Raw genomic sequence first — 23628 nt, forward strand, 5'->3', positions numbered from 1 at the left:
TTGCATTTGATTTAAAGCAGTGATAATGATGTTTGGGCTTACATGTCTTGGTTTCGATTGATGATTATGATGAGCATGATGATGATGGTGACGATGATTGTGATGATGGTAATGAAGCCATTTTAGAGGAAATCGTCGAAGATGAACTTACCCTCTGACGGAAGATTAATTTATACACGTTTCTGGCAAACATGGAGCTAGCTGAGAGAATGCTACTGTCTGCAGAAGACATTACTGCTGCTGATACTGCGCCTAACCCGAAAAAGGAAACAAAATCTGGAGTTAAATATTGCAAGACCAACGGTAGAATCATGGTCGTTTCCGTCTCCGTGAGCGGATAAGGGCCACTGTACTGTGTCTCGTTCCAAGCTGTAACAGAGTTCAATATTTCCACCATTAATAAAAAAAAATAAATAATCCTCAAAAATCTTAAATTATTGCATATGAAACATTGCTCTCATTACTGGATCTTCAAAAACTCTTAATCAAATTAAATATGTCACTGTAAAAAGACAGAACGCTATCCATATCAAGTTAAAAAATCCAAACAATGATAAACTAATTACTACCTTCTGTGACTCCTTTTATCAAAACTTTTCTTTAACATTATTTTACATAATACACAATTTACAAAGAGGCGAAATTAGATACCTATACAAACAAAATTCAAGATGATTATACTAGATAATGTGAATTCTAAAGTGACTATAAAAATAAAATTCTAACTATACAAATATGATTCTAAAATTTTTGCTTGAAAAATTACAGAATCATTTGGTACCTATTTATCTTTTATTTCACTGCTTATAAGAATACGAGAAATCTTCCCATCCCCCCTTTAATCCAGATGAATCGTCCAGCACGATAAAGGAAAGGGTTATTCCGATGTATAGGAAACAAAAACAAAAATACAGAAGATACAGATACACGATGTCGTATTAGTTCCGGTGATTCTACTATACCGCGTGTTAGTGGACGAGTCGCATTATCACCCTCGCCCTCGCGCCTAGAATGCCATATGGCAAAATCCCACGCTATTGTACACGCTGTGGGATATCAAAGCACCCTTCGCCTGCACACCCTTCCGTTACAACACCGACCCGCTTAGCCCTAGAACCTTGTAAATACCAGCAGTTCTCTCTCCGTCTGCAATAGCAGCAAATGTCAAGTAGCCTTCGAATGGGAAACGGAGGGGGTTGAAGAGCAAACCGGGTCTAATTCGATCCCTTTTAGCATCGGGTACCCATGAAACATAGATATTTTAGGCTGTTCGCCGTCAAGCAAGAAAAGTGATACTATGTTGCCTACGTTAATGATAAGAATAATTATTATTAATAATAGTGCCACTTTTCCTGACCGAGAGTGGAGATCTTAAAATATCTATGTTTTTATTAATAATGATGTTACTATTGATAATTATTATGTTGATAATAATAATTATATATTGACTGTGGATTTTCATGAATTCATGGGAAATTTAAAAATCCAAGACTGTAAATATTCAATGTGTAGTGCTCTTTATAATATTCATTAGAAAAATCATTTTCTATTGTATCCCTATTTCTGAAAAATTTGAATTTGTATAAAGAATCGTAGTGTAATAATGATGTATACGGTGACTCCGAAACTTGTTATACGCGACATTCATATTTCTTTCATTGGATAATGTTTTGCCAATTCTTTAATGTACGAATATTAATATGTTAATTTCGATTGGAATTTCAATTTTAAATTTGATTTCATGTTTATCGATCAAATTAGTCAGATATTTTTACGTTGTCAAAATTATATTATAATGTAGAGGTATTTGAAACGATGAATATACATGTATGTAGATCCTAGAGTATGAAACTGAATGTTACGATAGAAATTATATTTACCACGTACGATCAAACATCTTTTTCTAATTGTTCAGTAAATTTACAAATAATCTACTCTATTATAAAAAATAAAAATGAATTTAATTAATCATATAATCCATTTAGTGCATTCATTAATATTTTCTCAGCAAAAAGGCACTACTCTACCTGAATTACAGTAACTAGCAAAAACTGAAATTGAACCAAGAAATTCACGTTACATTGATTTGTCTCTAATTATACGTGACAAGGATAAGTATATGAATAGGCTATGCAAGGTTAACTTATAAATAATTACTTTAAATAGAAAATATGCACATGAACAGATCCTCAGTAAATCATGTCAGTATCACGTCTTATGTTAACATAAAAAACGCAACATAATTTAATTAATTACAACGTTACCCAGTGTACGACGTATAATAAAATATAACAAGACACTAAAATGAATTAAATGAATTTTTAAATAGTAATACCGTTATTGATTAAGTGAACGAACAAACAGAATTATATGCGAGTATCAAAATTGATTACGAAGTAATTTCATATTTTAAACTATCATATATTGAATTAAATTGAGATTATCGTATTTTATATTAGATTTAAATTATCATACTTTATATGAGATTAGATATTAGAATAAATAGTTAGCACGGTTTCTTAAATGAAAATTTAAACTCAGAGAACGTTTTTGTAGAATAATGTTATTTCATTTTATACCAACGGGATGGACATAACTTGCTGCTAACTCCATTCATTAAACTATTGAAATGCTGACTGAAATCGGAGCTTAATTAATTACTAACAAAAAAACCACACAAACTTTTTTTGGTATCTAACAGATTATCATATTTTAAATTAGATTAACTCCTTGCCCTATGATTTATTTCTCAACTGTACATGACGAAATAAGTTTATCGTTAATAATTTAGTAAGAAAAGAACAGCATTTTATATTTATTCTGTGTCTATGTTTATTACAAATATTAAAGATTGATAATAAACAAGTAAAATTCAGTTTATGTTAAAAATAAATAAATGACATTCAAATTTGTCGAATTCAACTTGAAATTCTCATCGCGAATCTGACACGTTATTATAAGGCAAGGGGTTAAAAAATAAATTAAACATAAATGTCACTTACCTGTCGCTTTGGCGATGGCTCCGATCAGCACTGGCGGTATAGCCATGAGAATACAGCCTGCGGCAGCCACGTAACTCAACAGTTGAGCTCTTCCCGCTGTTTTCGAAGACAAGACTCGTTGAAAATACACTTGCCACGGAATACCGCCGAACACCAACAACAGGCCATTATCTAGATAAGACCAGTATTGATTTGGCTGCACTTCACCGATCCAATCCACATCCATAGAACTAAGAGAGTCTACCTTTGGATTCGACCACGCGAATGGAATGCACAACCACTGCAACAAGATTACAACATGTGCTTTTAAACAATGCACATGAACAAAATTTGCACTTCTCGAAATAAGTAGGTACAACGTGTGTCATGGTGTTAAGTGAACAATTTTATGAGTTCATTATACCTTTCTCGTTTAAGTCTTGTAGATCTTGTTTTATTAACGTCAACTACGTCAAATAACATTAAAGAAAACTTTGATTTAACTTTTTCTTGGAAACTATTGTATCATTAACTATTCTATTTAAAAGTTTTTATTTTTGTGCCATTGGATAGAGAAAACATAGTTAAGCAGATAAAAGTGCAACGTTTTGTTAAATTTTACATTAATCGAACTCAATATTCAAATTTATTTTCATTTATGGAATTTATAGGTATATTAAATTACTATTAAGGCGATTAATATAGTTAATCGACAATTATTAACATAATAATATAATAAAGAATACAGAAGCAACATTTACTCCCACAGTCTCCACTAAAATATCTAAACTTTATATTGCTCAAATAAATAATCCAATATTTCTGATTGATGGTATACACATTTATTGTAGATATATACATACACTTATGTACCATCAATTGATGAAAAAACGTCACAAAACATAAAAGAACTACACAAGGTGTTCCAAAGGTAAATAAACAAGTTTATCATCAACATATTCCACGAATAAAAATAAGAACACGAAGATAACAATAAAATAATGAAATATCGTGTAACTTACCAGCCCAATGAAGATGCAAAACAGTTGAATAACGTCAGTATAAGCAACAGAATAAAGACCTCCGAAGAGAGTATACAAAACTGCGATACAGGCGCTCAAAATGACTGAGGCACCTTGTTCTAGGTCGACGATGACTGCTATTGTAGCACCCAGCGCTGCCAGAATACCCGCAGCCCAGAACACCTCACCGCAGAGGGCAGGAAGAAATAGAAGGCCCCCCATGCGTTCACCAAACGCATCCTGAAGTGGATCTAACATCGTGATGTACCCCTGTTCTCGCATTTTATTCGCAAAAAATATACCGCCTGTGAACAAATGAAAATGAAACAGAATACCCTGTATTATTCGATTCTGTTAAAATTTAAATTTCTAATGTTATTTAACACATATAGATGTCATTCAGCTTCTTTGAATCCGAATGGAACATTATGTTTCGTGATAACAATTTGTATCATTTAAAGTAATTCTGGGCATAGAAAGAACGTGAAATTTTTTGTTTTACTAATGCATAATTAATGATAAGTAGTTCTAACTAAATCGATACGAAATTAGATTGTAGGACAAGGGATTAATATCATACAAACAATATTCCTGTCTTAAACGTTTGCGTAGCAAGTGACGGAATATGTGTTACACTGCTTAAAAGTGTCAGCCTATCGGTTCGTAGAATCAAATTGAGTTTAATTACTCGTTTTCCTTCTAATTACTTATTTTTATTTTTGTTATAACCTGCTTATAAATAGAAAAATGGAATGATCGCATTATTTAGAATTCCTTTATGTAAAAATAGGAAAGCGTCGTTCAGTTTGTGAGCTGAAACGAAGGAAGCGCGATTGCATCGTTTGGCACATTTAGAAAGGATTATTGCAAAGACCCATCGAATTTAAACGATTAAATATGATAGAAACAATAAATATTCTTCTCTCAAAAAATTTCCTTCGCAAAACACAAATGGAAAAATATTGAAACCTGCAGTAATACATTGGCACTTAACACGTCAATTAAAATTAAGAAGATAAGGAAGAAGAAATTAAAAGGAATAAAAACGGTAGAAAACTTCAAATAAGAGAATGAATAAAATTAGCAATAACACTAAAAAAAATTGGGTATGACAAGAATGTATGCAAAGGAGCAGGAGATAAAAAGAGAAGGGGCTATAAAGGTCGAAATAAAAGGAATAATGAAAAAGGTATCAAGAAAAGTGGAAAAAATGAGGAGCAGAAAAGATGAAATGGAGGAGATAAAAGAGCATAAGAAATGAAGGAGGCAATTAGGGAAATAGAAAGAAGCTTAGAATACTGAAAGGGATGAATAGAAACTAGAAGAAAAAGATGAAGATAATGATAAAAGAATAAAACAGTTAATAAAATGTTAATTACATGGAGAAATATAGCTGCAGAAAGTAAATTAAATTGATATAAAAGGAGGGTAAAGGAATGGTAATAAGCTTCGAGTCAGAGACGACGAGAAAAATGGTAAAGAGGAGAAAGAATAATTCAGAAGGAAAGTTGGAGAGAAATGAGACAGGTTTGCCACGATATAAGGGAAAATATATTACAGACTAAGATGAGTAGCGGTGCAAGAGAAGGGAAAAGATGATGGATGTGGAACGAGGAAGAGTGGTGTTAAAAAATGCAAACCGAAAGGGAAGAAAGTCCAAACTGCGAAGAGAGGAAAGGAGTTAGAGAAAAGATTAAGAGTTGAAAACAAGAAAAATAAAATGACGTAAGAAAGGAGGATAAAAATATAATATTCTTAAATAATACTTTTTAATTTACAGGAAAATGATATTATTAAATTTACAAGTGTTACAAGAAAATAGCAATCTTGAATCGACAAGTATAATAAAAAGAGGGGGAAGTTTCAGAAATTGAGGAATGAAATATTATTAAATTAATAGAACTGCCGATAACAGAGAAAACTTATGAATGCGTTAAAATATATGAAGAATACAACTAACAATACAGAAGATCGAAAATGGTGATTACTGAAAGAGATTTTAATGCAAGGACAGGAACGGAATAGGGATAGCAAAAGTTATAGAATTGAAAGAAAGAAAATAGTAAACGAAGAAAAGCAATAGGTATACAAGGAATATGGAGAAAAAGGGATAACAAATTAAAGTGAAAGACTTCTTTGTTAACACATAGAGACATGTAAAATTTTTAAATATATAATCCAGAAAAAATATGTGTAAAGTTATAGATAGATTCGACATACATATCTGAAATTAGATAATCTATATTAAATAACATACATTCCGTGATTTGCTTTATGGGATATATGCGGCATATAGAGGTATATTATTGCAGCGATCATTCAGAAACTACGCTTATAGTTTCAATGGACAGTTATACACTTGTTTATTCTTGCCCCAGGCTACTACGTCCCAGTAATCTCGGTTAAAAAGTTATTCTATGTTACAGTATTGATTATAACTAGTTTACTATGTGCATATACACTGTCATGTTCTCATTGCGGTGGAGAAAAATTCTTCAGCAACTATTCAATTTCCGTTATTAGCAAATAGAACGATATGATTGGACACCTTTTTAAAGTCTTATTAATGAAAACATCAACTGAAATTTTAAATAGTGAAAATTTGTATACTAAACTTTATTATAATAGGATATTAACGCTTCTGGACACTTCGTTGCAGTTTTAATTATTAAAAAGGCTACAGATGCTTCTCTGAGAAATTAGTAATTTATATAGTAACACACAAACTAAATCATAAGTCAATTGAAATGTCAATAGATACACTCTTAGAGTTCCTGCAGAAAAATTTGAAAAAGTCAATCCGACTGTTCGATAGTTCTGTTAACCTCTTATTGTCCAATGGGTTACAATAGAAACATACCCCTAAAAAATATATACCTACGCCATAAAGAACAAAGTGAACAAAATAATTTACTATTGAAAAATCAGATTTTGTTCGTGGCCGGATTTAACTATGTTAATGTTAAATAAACTCAAGTTTCATTGAAAAATTGTATGAATCATTTACAATTGTATGAACTAGAAGAGGTTAAAAATTTCTGCATTAGTTGTGTTTATTTAATTTCAGATATATATGTCAGATCGTTTGACGAGTATAAATGTCATTATTAAACTGGAAATGATACTAATCTTTTCAACGTTGAATTACTTATTTTTCAGAAACACATGTAATTCTTCTTCGTGTTGTTTTAGTTTTTCGCCAAAATATGTTATAGGTACATTTGTCCTGCATTCAACGAATTGCTTGACAGTATCGCGCGCACAATGAGAGATTCTTAAAACTAAATTCCACAATTAACCCCTTAACCTACAATATTGTATTAGACTCGTGACGAAAACTTTAAACTGAAATTGACAAGTCTAGGTGTTATTTAATTTTTAAAAGTCTAAATTAAATATTAATTTTCTGTTATCAATCGTTTCCATTTAGAGTGGAAGTAGACATGAAATAAGCACAAAAATTTGTTCTTTTCTTAATAAATTATTAACGACAAAATAGTTATATGAATCATAGTTAAGAAATAAATCATAGGGGTTAACTGGTTAATTCGATATCAGTTTTCGTCTTGTAATTGTTTTCAAGTAATTTTGTACACTCCGGTCATGGGTGATCGTCGTGGCGGTAAACGTGTGAATATTTCACGAAAACTCACCGAAGACGAGACTCAGGGCATATCCGAAGGGGGCCTGACACCAAATAAGACCTTTCGTGTAGATCGCTTCAGCGGTACCATTGATGTAACCACCGCCGACCCATGTCGCCGTCATTGTGAATATTCCGACGAACAAACCAATCGAGCGACCCGCTAGCATGACTTCCTCCTCGGAGTCGTTCCCAGACTCTTTCTTCCTGGCCGCCCATATTCCTACGGCTAGGATCAGCGCGTAGAACAGAGCGATTGAGACAATACCAGCGAAATTGATCATCTTCGGTGAGTACGGGTCCACCTGAGTGAACTCGAACTGACGGAGGTTTGGCGATCGATCTGATTTCGAGAAGTTCGGATACCTGTAGGCACGCAACAAATGCAATTCTATTAATACTTAGACTACCACGTCAATCGAATTCGAATGACACTATTGTAGTATCTAGAAATTTTAGCTAGGATATTTTTAAGAAGAGTGCCTAGTTCAGTTTTGAAGGAATGTCTTTGAGAGTATCTGGAGAGTGCAAGTGAGAAGAATAATTGTGGGGGAAAGAAAGATTTTTTAATACAAATGTCGGAAAGAAAGTCTGTGCATAGAGAGTTCTGCCTTGGCCCTCGTGCCAGTAAGTTGTGTGTTGCTTTAGTTATACGTCGTTAGTATGTAACTTCTTGCCTTATTGTTAGTACAGATAGTTATTTGTTAACTTTATATATTCCCATCTATATTATTCACGATCCACATATTTTCACTATACTATTTTCTACATAAACTTAAATATTCATTTGTTTCGTGATGTATAGAACGAAATGAATGATGTTGGGTGCATTAGATATGAGAAAGACAGTAGATCAATTGTTATGAAAATTTTGACGGTTTAGTTTCTGCTTTACTAAGGAAACTGTTTCGATTGTGTAGGAATTTTGAGGAGTGTTCGCTTGGCAAAGTGTTGATGAGCATCGAACGAAAACACTCGACATTTGCTTAATTTTTCAATCTGTTTCGAATTTATGAAGTTTAATTCTTAAATGATCAATATATAAATTAACACTGAAACTACCAATTAAGTAAAAATGACACATTCTTAATTTTTTCTGTTGCAACAATTAAAAATACGGAAATTTATCTTGGAAATTACTAAATAAATTGATCTCCTATTATGCCAATTAAAGTCCTTAATAAGCTAATCGAAATTTCAATAAATGTAATTTTATAATTTCTATAAAAAAATGAAGAAAAATTTATTTGTCTATTGCATAGTTCTAATGTTAACACTAGAATTACCAAATATTTAATGCGATTAACACATAATCGATATAAATATAAAGATTTTTGTCGGTATCTTCATCTAGTTCTTACAGTATTCAAGTAAAACTATTTATCTTTAAAATCCATTCCAATATTGAACACTTTTAAGCTTCCAATAATTGGGAAATAAGAAAACTGAAATCCGCCACTTTGACATTTTTATATTATAAATAATGCTGCCTAATGCGGTAACATTTGACAAGATAAATGTGCAATAATAATGAAGTGATTCAATGAAATAATTTGATATTATATTTTCTTTATTTTCTGTATTTTGCTACATGAAATCGTGCGGCATTCGACGTGTTAAAGACGAAGCAATGATCTAAAAAGTTGTGAAACGAAACAGTTTTCGTGGATCGAATTCGTTGATTAGACCTGTAATTAATGAATGTCTATTGTCATCTTTAAATTGCATTGTTCTTTCCTACTGAATTATCGATGCGGTCGAGAGGCTCGCGCCTAACGAGTGCAATTAACTGTAAATTCTATGTTCCTACCCAGAAGCATTTAAATCGCCCCGGTGAGTTTACCCTCTAATCCCATTAGCCCCTCTTCGCCCCATAGAGTACCAGCCGTTGCATAAAGGGCGAATACTAACGTAGAAAAAGTAGTATAACATGCGTAAGTGAAACAACGAAGCATTCAAGGTCTTTCTATTAGACGTACTAAAATTAATGAGCAACATAAACAAAATTGTAAAAAACTTTAACACTGAAGAATATTTATAACAAATTTTATAATATCTATTTTGCTATGTTTTTACTGTAAACACATTTTCTACTATGTAATGAGGATATAGAATTATTTTTACTAATCATTAAATTGTTTACGTTTATTTATTTTCTTAGAATTTTCACTGGAATCAGAATCAAAAGGAAAAGGTACTTCAACAATTAAAGAATTTATGAAATTGTAAATGAAATAAACACTGCAATCGTTTTTGTCCAATCATTTTAATTTTCACAAACACATGCAAATGCGCAGTCTGTTAATTATCTTGTTTTGAGCGAATTCATTTTTCAAATTTATTAAATACAATATCATATTATAGGAATGCGTAGATGAATTTAAAAAATATATCATTGACAGTAACAACTACATATATCTATGGAAACCAAAGTTTAATATACATGAGACAAATTCGAATAAAATTGAAGAATTTTTATTTTATTTTTTAATCTTTCTTTAATGTTTATTTTTTAATATTCCAGTATATTCAAATGAGAAACATGAAACAGAATGTTTCTAACTTTTCTAATCAAACCCGGATTTAATTCGAATACGATTATAGAAATTAAGGTAAATCAAGTCTAAAGTTAAGGTTCGACGCTATTCAACTGCAGAAAATTGCGCAGATGTTAAAGTAGATAAGGTTAGACAAGGTCTGACGCTATTCACTACTCTACCATTAACATCTCACTACTAGTAAACTTCTATAAACACGTACGTGTTCTTAAAGTAAGAAACAAATCACGCGAGCCCTGTAAAACACGAAAATTGTACAAGAACTGATCTAAAAGTATACATACGTACAATATAAGAAACGATTTTTATTTTATGATCGTTCAGTTCTGAACAAAGTTTCTACTATTAGCACACAATGAAAATTTCATTCTATAATACTCAATTGTTCGTTAATACTGGTTCTCAACCAATGTTAAAGAAATGGGAGCGAGTATTTTCTATTCATTAGCCCCGTTCTTTGATTATTGTACCTAATAAACTACTTTGAATTTTACAAGAATTTCTTGACAGTGCATCAAGGATGTGTGAAATCAACAACGCACTGTTTGTTGTCTTTGCTAGCAGAATTATATTGATTTTTCCTAAAAAATGCTTTATTTTAATAAAATGTCACAACCTGAATTCTTTAAAAAGACAAATGAATCTTTTATTTCATTAGATTTTTTGCATTTTATCCATTTTGTTCGAGATCCATTCACTTTTTCTATTTACAATATTCCACAATATATTTATCTATCTACTATATTACATCTCGCATTTTTAAGTAAAATAAAAAATAACACTACTTATGGATGATTTAATTCGTCCAATAATAAGTCATGATATAAATAAATAATTCACACTAATCGGAGTCAACACCGGCAAACGTCTTATTAACACTAAAACTACCGAGCAATTAGAGTGAGTTATTTTTAAGTTTTTATAAAAATTAGATAACTGCGTTTCTTGAGATTCAAAGAGTCTCCTAGTCTTGTATCTGCGCCAATACACGAATTTAACCCTCTATAGGCTCGTGTGACTTTGAAGTCACACATCAATATACCGGGTTAAATTGATTTATTTAATTTTTTATTGCAAAATGACCAATGACAATTAAATAATTAATCAACTTAAACTGTTGCACAAACAGGCGTTTACGTTCAACGTCATTGTAACTTCAAAGTTACAAAATATATTCGTTTTAATGAAATTATTAAAACTATTGAATACATTGTTAATTTGTGTTCCTATGTTGATATTTATTAATTTCATACTGCATAAATTTTGTTATAATCACGAAACAAAATTCGACCCATGGAGAGTTAATAGAAAATCTTTTGTAAAAACGCATTCACAGTTTAAATATTTGCAAAATAAAAATTTTGAAATGAATTAATTTAACCCGGCCGATTTTACTATTAACACATTGCATGCAGAAGCAGTTTTCCGTGTTTACGAACGTGTAACAATCAAAACCAGGTATTGCACATCTTGAACCCAGGCGCATCTGATAACCACATTATAGTCAATCCAACGAGACGAGTCAATAAAAGTGAACAAAAGTGTATGATAGCTAACGTAGATGCAACTGGGATAACAGTACTTGCCAACCGCCGTGCTTAGCTCGTAAATGGTTTGTTCACGTTTCCTAGCTCGTCTCATTGAACAGAGTTAGTCTCTCGCTCTATAGTCTCTCGCTCTCAACATTTATTTTATTCCAGACTGCATTCACAGTCTCCCGACATTAACGTGTTAGGCCAAAACTACACGAAGTTTATACATGCAACGTGTTAGGTACACGTCACGTTTTTTCTGCTGAAATAAGGACTACACAATTTAATTCAACTATCTAGTTGTAAGTTCGCAAGCATGGAATAAGCTGTAATATGCTCTCGAACACTCTTGTATAATCATTTACATTGAAATACACCTATCCCTCTATTTAAAATTATCTTTATCTGTTCTGAAAAAGAATTCGGCCCTGAAGGGGTTAACACATTGTTGACTGGTCACGAGTTAACTCGTGTTTGCACTTGCATTAGGTATTTTAATTTTTGAAACGTAGGATAATATAGAATACTGCAAAAGTAAAGTATCATTCGAAGTCATCATGTATAAGTAGAGTATATTGAAGATTGTTGAGATTGTTTCACTTAAATACGGAATAAGAACCGGTGACATGAGATTCTGCGTGAAATTGCCAATTCTTGAAACAGTTATGAAGAATTGAAATAAGTAATAACTGTTATTCGGTAAATCGATTCTGAGCTATATCAGTTCATTCCGGGTCTCCATAACTATATACTATATGCGAAAAATAACTGTTATACAATTTTTCGGTTCGTAAAACAGTTATAAAGAGCCGAAATGAAGAACGGAAAAATAACAGTTATAGAACCGTTTTATACCGGACATAATATCAATATAAGAACCGGAAGCGAAACCAATATAGCTTAGAATCAATATACCGAATAACAGTTATGACTTATTTCAGTTCTTCATAACTGTTTCAGTCAGAACCGATATATAACAGTTTCAAACAGTTATTTTTGGAACCTTTTCAATCCCTGGTCGTATCACACACCGTGTAAAATGGTCGTGTAGTCTTAGCCTTAAGGCCCTCACACACGTTGAAACCCGCAGCGTCGCAGGTATCGATACAAGTGATGAATTTGAGTCTCCCAAAGTTTCATGACACATGTTGCGCTCAAACAAAAAGTGAAAAAGGCTGAAACCCATCGATACAAGTGATGGGTTTGAGTCTTCCAAAGTTTCATGACACATGTTGCACTCAAACAAAAAGTAAAAAAAGCTCAAACCCATCGCTTGTTGCGATATCTGCGTCGTCGCATGTTTCAGCGTGGACCTTTGAGAAGAAACTTCTATTACCTCTGAAGACCCCGCGGGGTACAATCACGCAGTAGCGGGGGACAGCCTCACACTGGTACCGGCAGCATGTCCTGATGATGGTCTTTCCAGACAGCTGACGACGATGGAGGGTTGGGATTTGGGGGACAGCAGTCGCCCCACCGGAGCGAGGTCTTCTGGGAGGGGCTATTCCTTGTTCTAAACGCGAGGCCGCCCATGGGCGCTGATGGCCATCGATTTTCACCCAACTCACTGAGTCTGCTTCTACCCTTTCCTTCCTCCTTGATTTTCTCCTTCGATCGCCCGCACCTTTCGTACCAATTGCTATTGATCAGTGTCGTCTCTGTCTCACCTGTAACAGGTAAAACCATGTTGGTTATTACTTACGCAATTATTTTCATTGAAATATATTTATATAAATATACTTCTTCTTATCATTCGTCTGTATGTATCAGTTGTATTATTTATTAATAGACTGCGGATTCTTGGAGAAATATAGATTTTTATGGAATAGTTTTGACGAATTGAGTTTTTCAAAGAAGACAAAGGTCTCGTTAAATTGCGAAAGTTAAACACGTTAACACTAACGCTACCGAGCCGTTAGAGCGATTAATTTTTAATTTTCTATATAAATTAGAATAATACGTTTCTTGAGATTCAAAATGTCCCCTAATGTTGTATCTGTGCAAATGCACGAATTTAATTAAAAATCTTTCGTATAAACGCACTCATAATTTAAATACTTGCAAAATAAAAATTCTGAAATGAATCAATTTGACCTGGCCGGTAGTTTTGGTGTTAATATTTACAGCTTGCACTTGTTAGTATATTGTGTTTTGGAGGATCAAGTATCTACTATCGATTCATCAAATTCACAATTTATCTATTGGTATTAGAATTTAGATGTTAGGCTTTATAGAATTTAGGTGTTATCTATTGGTATTTTAAATAAATGTATAATTATTTGAATATAATTAACTTAGTTAATAGATTTCTTGTGACGCAGTGTAGAGTAATGTAACGTAGTTCTATATCTATGCTACATGTATAGCCTGTGTCATTGAATTTCAGGTAATTAGTGTTCATAGAACAGTAGAGTTCCTGTATTTGCACACAGTCGTGTGAGAAGCTTTTACCTTGAAAGCTAATATGTATAAAACGTAACAAGGATTTATGTACGATCTTGGTATAGTGCTTTGAGCATTCGTGTTCATTTCAGTATGAAATAAAATTCGTCGTATACTAATTTCTTTTATTGATAAGTAATCCTAATTTTATACTATTTTATAATTAGTATTCCTATAATAACATTTGATACTTACTCCTATCAAGCAATTAAGAATGAATAACTTTGATTGTTTCAAAATAATAACGAAACTAATTTTAATTGCACTTTATTATAAACCAATTTTTTGAAGTAATTTTATTATTTAAACAATTTTGTAATGAAATTCATTTGTATTATTATAAATTGTTACTTCTTTTAACAAAAAACAGAACTTTTTTTTCTTAAAAGAAAATGCTTTTTTTTTAATGAAAATTCAACCGTGTTATATTTATTCTTTCACCTCTCTCACAGACAATGACTTTTGAACGTGCCTTGTACTTTGATTACCCTTCTGCATGCTATTCATTAGTAACGGTCTCTAATGATAGTGTACTATATTATTAGATGTTAAAGTAATAGAATTATTTTTCCATAAATAAATAAATAAACATGTGCGTTGAATCAATCTAAAATTGGAGTTTCTACTTAGACAAATATTTTATCATAAACACGTTACATTACTTGAAAATTTGCGTGGAGAAATTATTCATTTGTTTTTAATCTTTCATTTTATATTTCTACAAAATTATTGTTTTCAAACAATTAGATCCACCGGTATATTGATTTTAAATGTTAAAATGTATTTTCTTAAACACTCCTGTCATTGAACTTAGAAATTAGCTGAACGTTAGAGATTTCAATAGTATCAGGCGTTAAAATCTCCAAGGGGTCGAAATATAGGGTGCGCTAAAAGTCGTGACGCAAACGACAACAAAATGATTGAATTTTTAATGAAATATCGTTTTTATAAAATTACATAAATATAGTAAACAGGTTGCTTTTAATTAGTATAAAACCTTTAACAAATAATGCTATGTTCGGATGTTCATTATATGACTATAATGTGACCGAATATATAGTAATTCGGTAAACTTGACAAAATTATATTGTCATAAATTTATGACAAATTAATTAAGATAAATAAACATACCTAATAATGATTTTATGATATCATATTAATGTTGAATGAATGTTTAAATTCGATTTATCTGAAAATGGAGTTTTGTACAATATAATTCATATAACTTCTTTCTAAATCTTTTCCTTTACATTCAGTAAGGAAACTGAATGAAATTCCCATGATTTCCCAGATATCAAGATACATCTAATTAAACATAACTAGTGGAAAGATGAGTTAGTAGTCTATATTACTCGGAACTTCTTTAAGTGACCTTAAACCTGAATATTCATGTAGAAAGCGTAGTTATAATGTTCATAACCGCTAGAAAGGAAATGTGAAAGGTCGCGGAAAGAGTGAGAAGAGTGAAAAGGAAAAAGAGTGTTCCGTCGTGGACCTGTTAGCAAACTTTCATTTATGTGCATCACTGCCACAAATTGCCTTATACTCAGCGATATTTAATGACAGGTTACAGAAGGGTAATATATTAGGTAGCAATTAGAAATGAGGAACAATTTCTGTATCACGTTTCATTTCACAGATACGAAATACTGGTATTAAATCAACTAAGGTCATTCACACATTTACAGCTCATTAAGATCAAAAACAATAAAATCGAAACCTTAATTAAATGTCAATTTATACTATTCCTTTTATGTTCTGAAATTATTAATACATGAAATAAAATTCTAGCTTCCATAACATTTTCTGTGACGGTAAAAATATGAATGTTCATAAAATTTGTTGAGTACTCATGCAAAATTTCACTGATTTTACTGATTACTAACGGAATATGTTCAGACCCTGCTGTTCAAAATACAAGATTTCAAATAGAAAATATTTTCTTTTTTTTACTTATTTTAAAGTATACAATAACCTGTATCGATCGTGGTCCTATATTTAGTCAGGAATCAACCATGTAAATACACGTGTATCTGACAAATATTCATGCTTGATTCTTTCAAAAACACGGCCTCAAAGGAGAATGCATTTTTCGATAGTTTTAACCAATTTCTAAATATATTTTTATTCTCTAAACCTATTTACCAGTTGAAGGACAAAACATCTTATATATCTTTTTCTCTGTTGTATATTTAATATAAAATTGAATATTTTCTATTTTCTATTTTTTGTTAAGTAATATTAAGAATTGTTCAGTACATACTTTCGAAACACATTACACGCAGTTACATTACTTTTCTTTACGAGTTCGTACTTAATTATTCTGTGACTAAAATCTCGAACATTAACGCAATTTTCAGTTAAATGGTTATTGTAGAGTCGAATATAACAAGAAAAAAAACAAAAAGTAACAATTTAAAATATAATTGAAACCGATTCCTGTCAGCCTACTATAAAACTTGCTAGAAAATTTTCTTGAAAATGAAATTAAAACTATTATAATTTAAATATAAAATGTGTTTTTATTCAAGCAATGCACTCCGATTAATAATAAAACTGTAATAATATCTAATGTGAAAATGTTTATTCATGTCGAAAATGACGGATTTTATCATTTTTATGGGGTTAGTACAAATCAAAAGAAAAATTATGTTACTCATAAAAAATGGATAAAAGTAACTTCGACACTTCTAAAATTATACTGCTTGTTCGAAAGAATGCAGACAGCTCAGTATGTCCTCGATAATGAACTAAACTGTGCCTAACAATTTTTCGATAATTCCAGTATCGTATTTACACCCCGCATCAACACAGATGATACGAAGTAACTGCTATTATAATCAGTAATTTTATCCAATATCTCAACGTTAAATTTATTTATTCTTTCTGATGTCACGCCTTTATATTTTATTTCCATCATTAACTCTGAAAATTAATCAAAAGATCTTTGACACAAGTTTAACAAAAATTAACAAAGGATAGTTATTATTAAACTATAATTGTGTGCACTGTATACTAAATTCAACAGAAAAATTTTATAAATGAAGAAATATCTCATTAAAATGTTCATAATAATTACATTTTTAATGACTTGTATTTAGTATAAGCATATTAAAAAAAATTTTAGAATTTAAAATATTGCTTAATGACACAAATTGTTTTATGTATTTGTATTAATGATGAGTAAATAATTCTACAATTACTCGACAATAAGTTCCATAACTGAAGTTCTTTTTATCTAAACTGGTTTTTGATCGAAGATTATTTGTAAAGGAATTAAAGCCAAATTAATATCGCTGCAACTAAAAGTAAAATAGAATGTATAATCTTACATGACATACGTCTTGTATATTATCTGCTGTACCTTTTTAATTCCTTAAGGTAAAGTTGTCATTGTTTCAATCTATATGGCATTTAATAATATAAAATAGTTTATAAAGTATAGGTTTTAATGATCTTACCATAAACCGTTTATAAACTGAATAATGAAGAAATCAATCTATTTAAAAACAATGGTATAATGTCATTTAAAGAAAACCTGCAGTTGCACAAGTGTACAGATGCACGTGCGAAAAGAGTTACGTCATAGAATGATAGAATTCGTTAAATCGTGTAAAATTTATATACAATAGAGATATAACTCGATTCGTTTGCTAAAATTACATATTTAATGAATTCAAATATTTATGTCGCAGGAGAGAAATAAAAAATTACGAAACAGTGTTTATAAAAATTTCAGTTTTAGGCTAACAAAATATTTAGTTCAAATAATCGATAATAATTTAAAAGATTCATCTGTTCTACACCTCAAACAAACTTCTAGAAATGATTTAAATCATAAAATAATAAAAATCTATTACAATGATTAAAAAGTATAAAAATAAAGTAAAACTGAAGGAAAATAACAAATTCGAATTCATGTTATTTATTAGCTATATTATGAATTAAAAAGTATGACTACTTTACGAGTAAGGAACAAAACGGTATATATTAAATATTTCTTCCTCTTCTTATAAAACAATACATATGTAGTTCATATAATTTTATGTATCTTTTTAAATGAGATTGTACTTCATCTTAACTAAATTCAAAATTATTGTTCGTCTTACTTGTACTTCTTAAAAACATACCTAAACATATATTATATATAAGTATTACTGTTATATATATATTTTTTCTGTATAATACATTGTGTTTTATGTTGAGGAGCATGTCTTTATATACAGAGAGATATATAGCTTACGCAATTAACAAGTGAATTCAAGTTTTAATCTGAACAGAGTCAAAAGAGGAACATTTACCCTCTAATTACCTTTCTATAGTTTCCCACAGTATAGTAAACTTTCCTTGAATAAATTGGTTGCTTCATTGATCACTGCCAGAGCGCCATTGAAATTTGATTACAGGCGTGCGCTACGAATGACCAACGTGACACATAAGGTGTTCATTCAAAACATATTGGATATAAATTAACCCCTCGTCTTATAATAACATGTCAAACTTGTGGTGGAGATTTTAAACAGAATATAATAAGCATAAATAATACTCATTTCTTTTAAATTTAAATTAAATATTATTCTTCTGCTGTTAATTGTTATATATTAGAGCAGACATGAATATAGAATATTCTAGATATTATCTCTTTTTCTCAATAAATTATTAATGACAAAGTAAGCGCATCGATCATAGTTGAGAAATAAATCGTAGGACAAAAAGTAAAGTAAGTCAATTTCGGTGAAATTTTGCTATGTTTTTCTACATTGACATATTTTTTGCCTGATTAAGGGATGTACGTGTCCCCTACATCAAGGGATGTATGACAAACTACACTTTATACGTAACTTATGTGTAATTAACACGTAGTTCGTACTTTGCTGTGTTCAATTTCTGTTTTTGTACATTTTTGTTTTATACTCGATTCATATTTGGTTCATGTAAACTTTATATCTAGATTATAGTTGGTTCAGGGTGGTTCATATCTGATTTACTGAATTTATTAATGTTTAGTAAGAATGAAAGATAACTTTGAATCATATGTATTTTTTAACAAACAATTCTGGCAGATTAGTATGAAATTTATTGGTTTGAATAAAAAAAGAAGTAGCAAATTTATTGAACATTTCATTTTTTATTATTTATTACTTCTTACTTGATAAGTTTTCTGTAAGTGATGTTATGAATATCACATAAAATTTGAAGTTCTTTTCATATTCGAGACACATAAACATTAATTTAAGAATTTGTCATCCTTTCAAAATCTAGATTTAACTAAAAAGAATTTTAATATGCATCAATAACATTTTTCCCTGATTTGTGAAATATTGTTCATTTCACGTATATATGTATTTCTCAATTAACAGAATATTCTGATAATTAGAGAGAAATTTAATATACTTATATATCTCATATGTACATATGCGTATGTATACACACATTATAATACACATATACTGTATTGTATACTTCGTATTACCAAACGCATAAAAGTATTTTAAACAGTGTCGCAGGAAATCAAAAATTCGTAACTCCTCATACTGCTTTAGCAAAGAAAAGTTTCAACTACTCCTTAGCAAGGGGACTCTATGAATGAATGTTTATTTAACAGCTATTCGATTAGCCAATCATAAATATTCGCGCTTGAACTTGCAATGCACGTAATCGAACAAATACTTGAAACAAACTTCTCAAGGGACTATGCGACCCGAAGTGCACGTCAGGACAGTTTCTAAAGAAGCTCTAAAGTCATAGAAACTATACGGTCGCAAAACTATAAAAACACCTGACGCCAACGCAAAGAATTCCCTAAAAATTATCCAACTCGAATAATTCACCTAATCACCTACAAATCCATCCAATTAAATAATCCACAAACGTCTGGTTAAACTCAAAATCACCAAAGAGATCGTTCAACGGACAAACCTTCCCAAAAGACATTCCCCGAGCAGTTCCGAACAAAATCCAATTCGAGTCAATCAGCCAATTACCCGAAAGAGAAAAATCAGCTTCATATGAAGCTACTCACAATTCCGTCGAACGTTCTCAATCCTCGATCTTCATGCTACCACTCACTCTCGTATGGGCATACTGGAAGATCCAACTTCAACCCAACCGTTCTCCGGAGGAACTCTGGTCTCCGACTACGAACTCCGCTTGATGCTTCGAGACCACTTGATGATTACGTTCACTTTACATTACAGGCAACCCAAACACGAATCGGAAATGTTGTCGTTACAGAAAAACAAAGGCGAACAAAGGTAGAAACAGAGACAAACAGATGGACAGCCGGACAGGTGCAGACGGAGGGGAAAAAGAAAATGAAAACGGAATCGAGGGTGACGAGCAACGAGACAGCCCTGATGATTCTCGTACTCCTCGTCGTCGTCGCCCTCGTCAAGAACGGCGTGCTCTGACGTTCTTAACGGTCCTGAAGGCCAACCCGTACTGAACCAACGATGTCTTTCAGCGGAGGACTGGCGGGGGGATGATTCTGATATTGATTCGACCCTCGTGACGTCATAGCCACTCACGGGGGTATGTCCTACCCTCTGACTTTACCGCTGTCTCCTTTCGACGGTCGACGTTCTAAGCGAGCGTCTCCTTCCGCACGCCCACCACCACTTCTCCACCCGGCGTTCCGGGTTCTTTTGAACCCCCGATGAGGTTGAAGGGAGGCGTGGACTGAAAGGTTACGGGCCTGCGCTTCGGCTGCCACCGGCGGCGCGAGCTACCCCCTTTCGCCGGGCATCAACGGGAATCCAGGTGAGCGAAGGTGTGCAGTCCAGGTACCGTGTTGGTCAAACGAGAGTTTAGAAGAGGATTAGTGGAACCGAAATGGGTATTTAACGTGATGTTTAATCATGGCCGATGGATGGGGTGGCTGGACGTTTCAAATGGCGGAACGATCGGGTTCTTATTATGCAGAAATGAAAACGGGTTTGATGCACGCTGGGTGTCCTGGGGAGATTAAGGGCAAAGTACCAGTCCCGGTCGTAAGGTTGAATTAAAATAGTTTGTTCGTTCGTTCGATCGATTCGGGGAATTTGTGACTTCTGATTGGAGGTTTGGTGTCTGACGATTGCAGCGTGGTTTATGTAGATTCAGGTTGGATTGATAAGGAAGTTTGCACATGGGTTATTTGGAATATGGATGTTGTATGAGATGAACAGTAGAACTACTGGATGAGTCGAAATGACCGATTCTTGAATTCTTCTTTTATAATTATTGAAAAGACAACATGATTGTATGATGAATTACTAAAGAAATTGATTTAGTAATTCGTAAGTTGGATTATGTATCAATCGAAGTTCCAATAGATATCCTTTTAGAGTTTCTGTAGGAAAATGTATAAAAACCAAATTAACTGCTCGATAGTTCTAGTGTTAAGCGATACATACATCTTGTAGTGAGATAAAACTCATTGTTACGTATAAGTTATGAATCCGATGATGTATCTTTGTTAAGAAAAATAATATCTGTAACCTTGCTACTACTATGTGGTACACTATTTTGAAAGAAAACAAATATCATTCTCATGAAAAAGGAATTTTATTTTAATTAATGGTTAGTACTTTTAGCGTTTTCGAAGTTAACCGTGCTATATTCACTAATGTTGCTTTACTTTCATGAATAAATTTTGTTGAAATTTTAAGGTTTTCAGACGTGAAAGTAATGAGAAGCTCTATGGTAAATACTTGTTTTATAACCACCTTTTTGAGCTATAGCTAATTTTATAATTAAAAATGTAGTTCTCGTTATATATTAATTTAACTTAAAAGGATTATTACCAAGACGGAATGATATTTGAGTTCTACGAACGTGTTGGAAGCTCTTTAAAAGAATGTTTAAACGCTTGCTTTGCTAGCCTACGATAATCATTTTGAGTATTTACTTTAATGAATTCTATGAAAGAGTTACGTTATTTTAGATTACATACAAAATCATTACACCACGAAGTGGCTTTAACACGAAAATAATATAAAACAGTGTATTGAGCTTAACTCTAACATTACATTAACTATAAAAAATTATGAACCTGTGATTAATTAAATGAATTACAGAATTAATTGAAGTAATTAGAAAATCAGAAGTTCGAATTTGACAGACCACGAGTACCATCAAATTACGTATTATAGAACCACTTAATATTATTCGGGTCAATGAAAGCATGTAGACTCGTGAGTTCCAACAGGAATGGTAATTTTTTCATAAAGAAGCCGTATTCCGTAACAAAGGATTTGTTGGAGATTAATTAAAACATGTATTATTATACGAACTCTTGTAATTTCTTAAATAAATTGAATTCCTTAAAGAAATTTGATTGTACAAAATAAATTTGTTTAACTATTAAGTTATGTCTATGATGCCTATGATAAAAGAAAAAGAAAATAATTCAACTAGAAAAATGACTTCTCATTTCAAAAACCTTGAATCTTGAACCTACAAAAAATATATTTAAAATTATTTATGTATAAACATTTAAAACCATTAATAAGCTCTATATAAGGGAGGTAAAAAGAAAACACATAACAAATTTAAATGAAAATAAAATTTGTCACAGAGAAGAAAATAATTAATGATACTTTTGACTTCTACAAGTCGACTTTTACAAACAACTACGTGGAGACTATAAGACTTCTATAAGACTCAATAGTATCCTATACGTCAAACGTGTCAGTTCATTGTCACATGACATTGGAAAGAATTTTTCCAGGGCTGTTCCTTTAGATAGTCAGCATCTTGAATGAACTCAAGCTCACGACATTTCTCAAAGAAATCCATGCTTCACGAAACGATCAATGTGTATCTGTTCGACTAAAAGAGAGAAGAAAAATGTATCATTGTAGCATTTCAAACATAAAATTTACTATTTATATATGCTTTATTAGTAAATAAATATTTTTAGTACTTATGGACACTTTTGAAAAAAAATTACATAAATATTTTCCATTTTATCAGTGATAGATTATTCACTTGTTATAAATAATAATATTTTACATGCGAGTTTAAAATAGGTGACAGGAAATTATTTTACTCGTGGAAATAAATGGTAAATATGAAATAATATTTTGAGTTTACTATACATATGTTTTTCCATATATTTTTTTAGTTCAGATTTGTGGTTATGGGAAGTGGAAACAGTCAACCATAGAGGAACACATTAGTCCTCCCATTAAGTACAATACATAACATTCGTACTAAAAACATTTTACTAAAAATAACAAATTTTTATTCTTTATTGGCTACGTATCTTTGCTATAAATTCAAACCTTGTATACTTCTATACACAAAGTGCCCCAAAAATACAAACCCATTTAAAACATAAGTATTCTCCATACATATGCAAATCGAAAATTCTTTTGTGACTAATTTGAATTGTTAACAAATAACGAATACCTATTAAACCAATTTTTGTAATATTGAACAAATTTTTTAGTTCTATATAATATGCAT

General features: G+C 31.5%; 1 protein-coding gene across 2 annotated transcripts in view; it reads right to left on the minus strand.

The window, feature by feature from the left end:
* ChT (choline transporter) overlaps positions 1-20755 on the minus strand; it is a 32401-nt gene extending 11646 nt beyond the window's left edge. Inside the window, exons 1-6 of one of the 2 annotated variants that reach the window (XM_031989876.2) lie at positions 20248-20755; positions 13073-13403; positions 7657-8012; positions 4004-4308; positions 3003-3282; positions 152-369 (exon numbers count right to left, since the gene is read on the minus strand). In XM_031989876.2, coding sequence (XP_031845736.1) covers positions 152-369; positions 3003-3282; positions 4004-4308; positions 7657-7930 — 1077 coding nt within the window. In that variant the 5' untranslated portion in view covers positions 7931-8012; positions 13073-13403; positions 20248-20755. Of the gene's footprint in view, positions 1-151; positions 370-3002; positions 3283-4003; positions 4309-7656; positions 8013-13072; positions 13404-20200 lie in introns of both variants that reach the window. The other variant, XM_031989786.2, reaches the window with a different exon arrangement.
* Positions 20756-23628: the final 2873 nt, after the last annotated feature.

This window comes from Nomia melanderi, chromosome 1 (genome assembly GCF_051020985.1).
Source record: "Nomia melanderi isolate GNS246 chromosome 1, iyNomMela1, whole genome shotgun sequence".
Taxonomy (NCBI): domain Eukaryota; kingdom Metazoa; phylum Arthropoda; class Insecta; order Hymenoptera; family Halictidae; genus Nomia; species Nomia melanderi.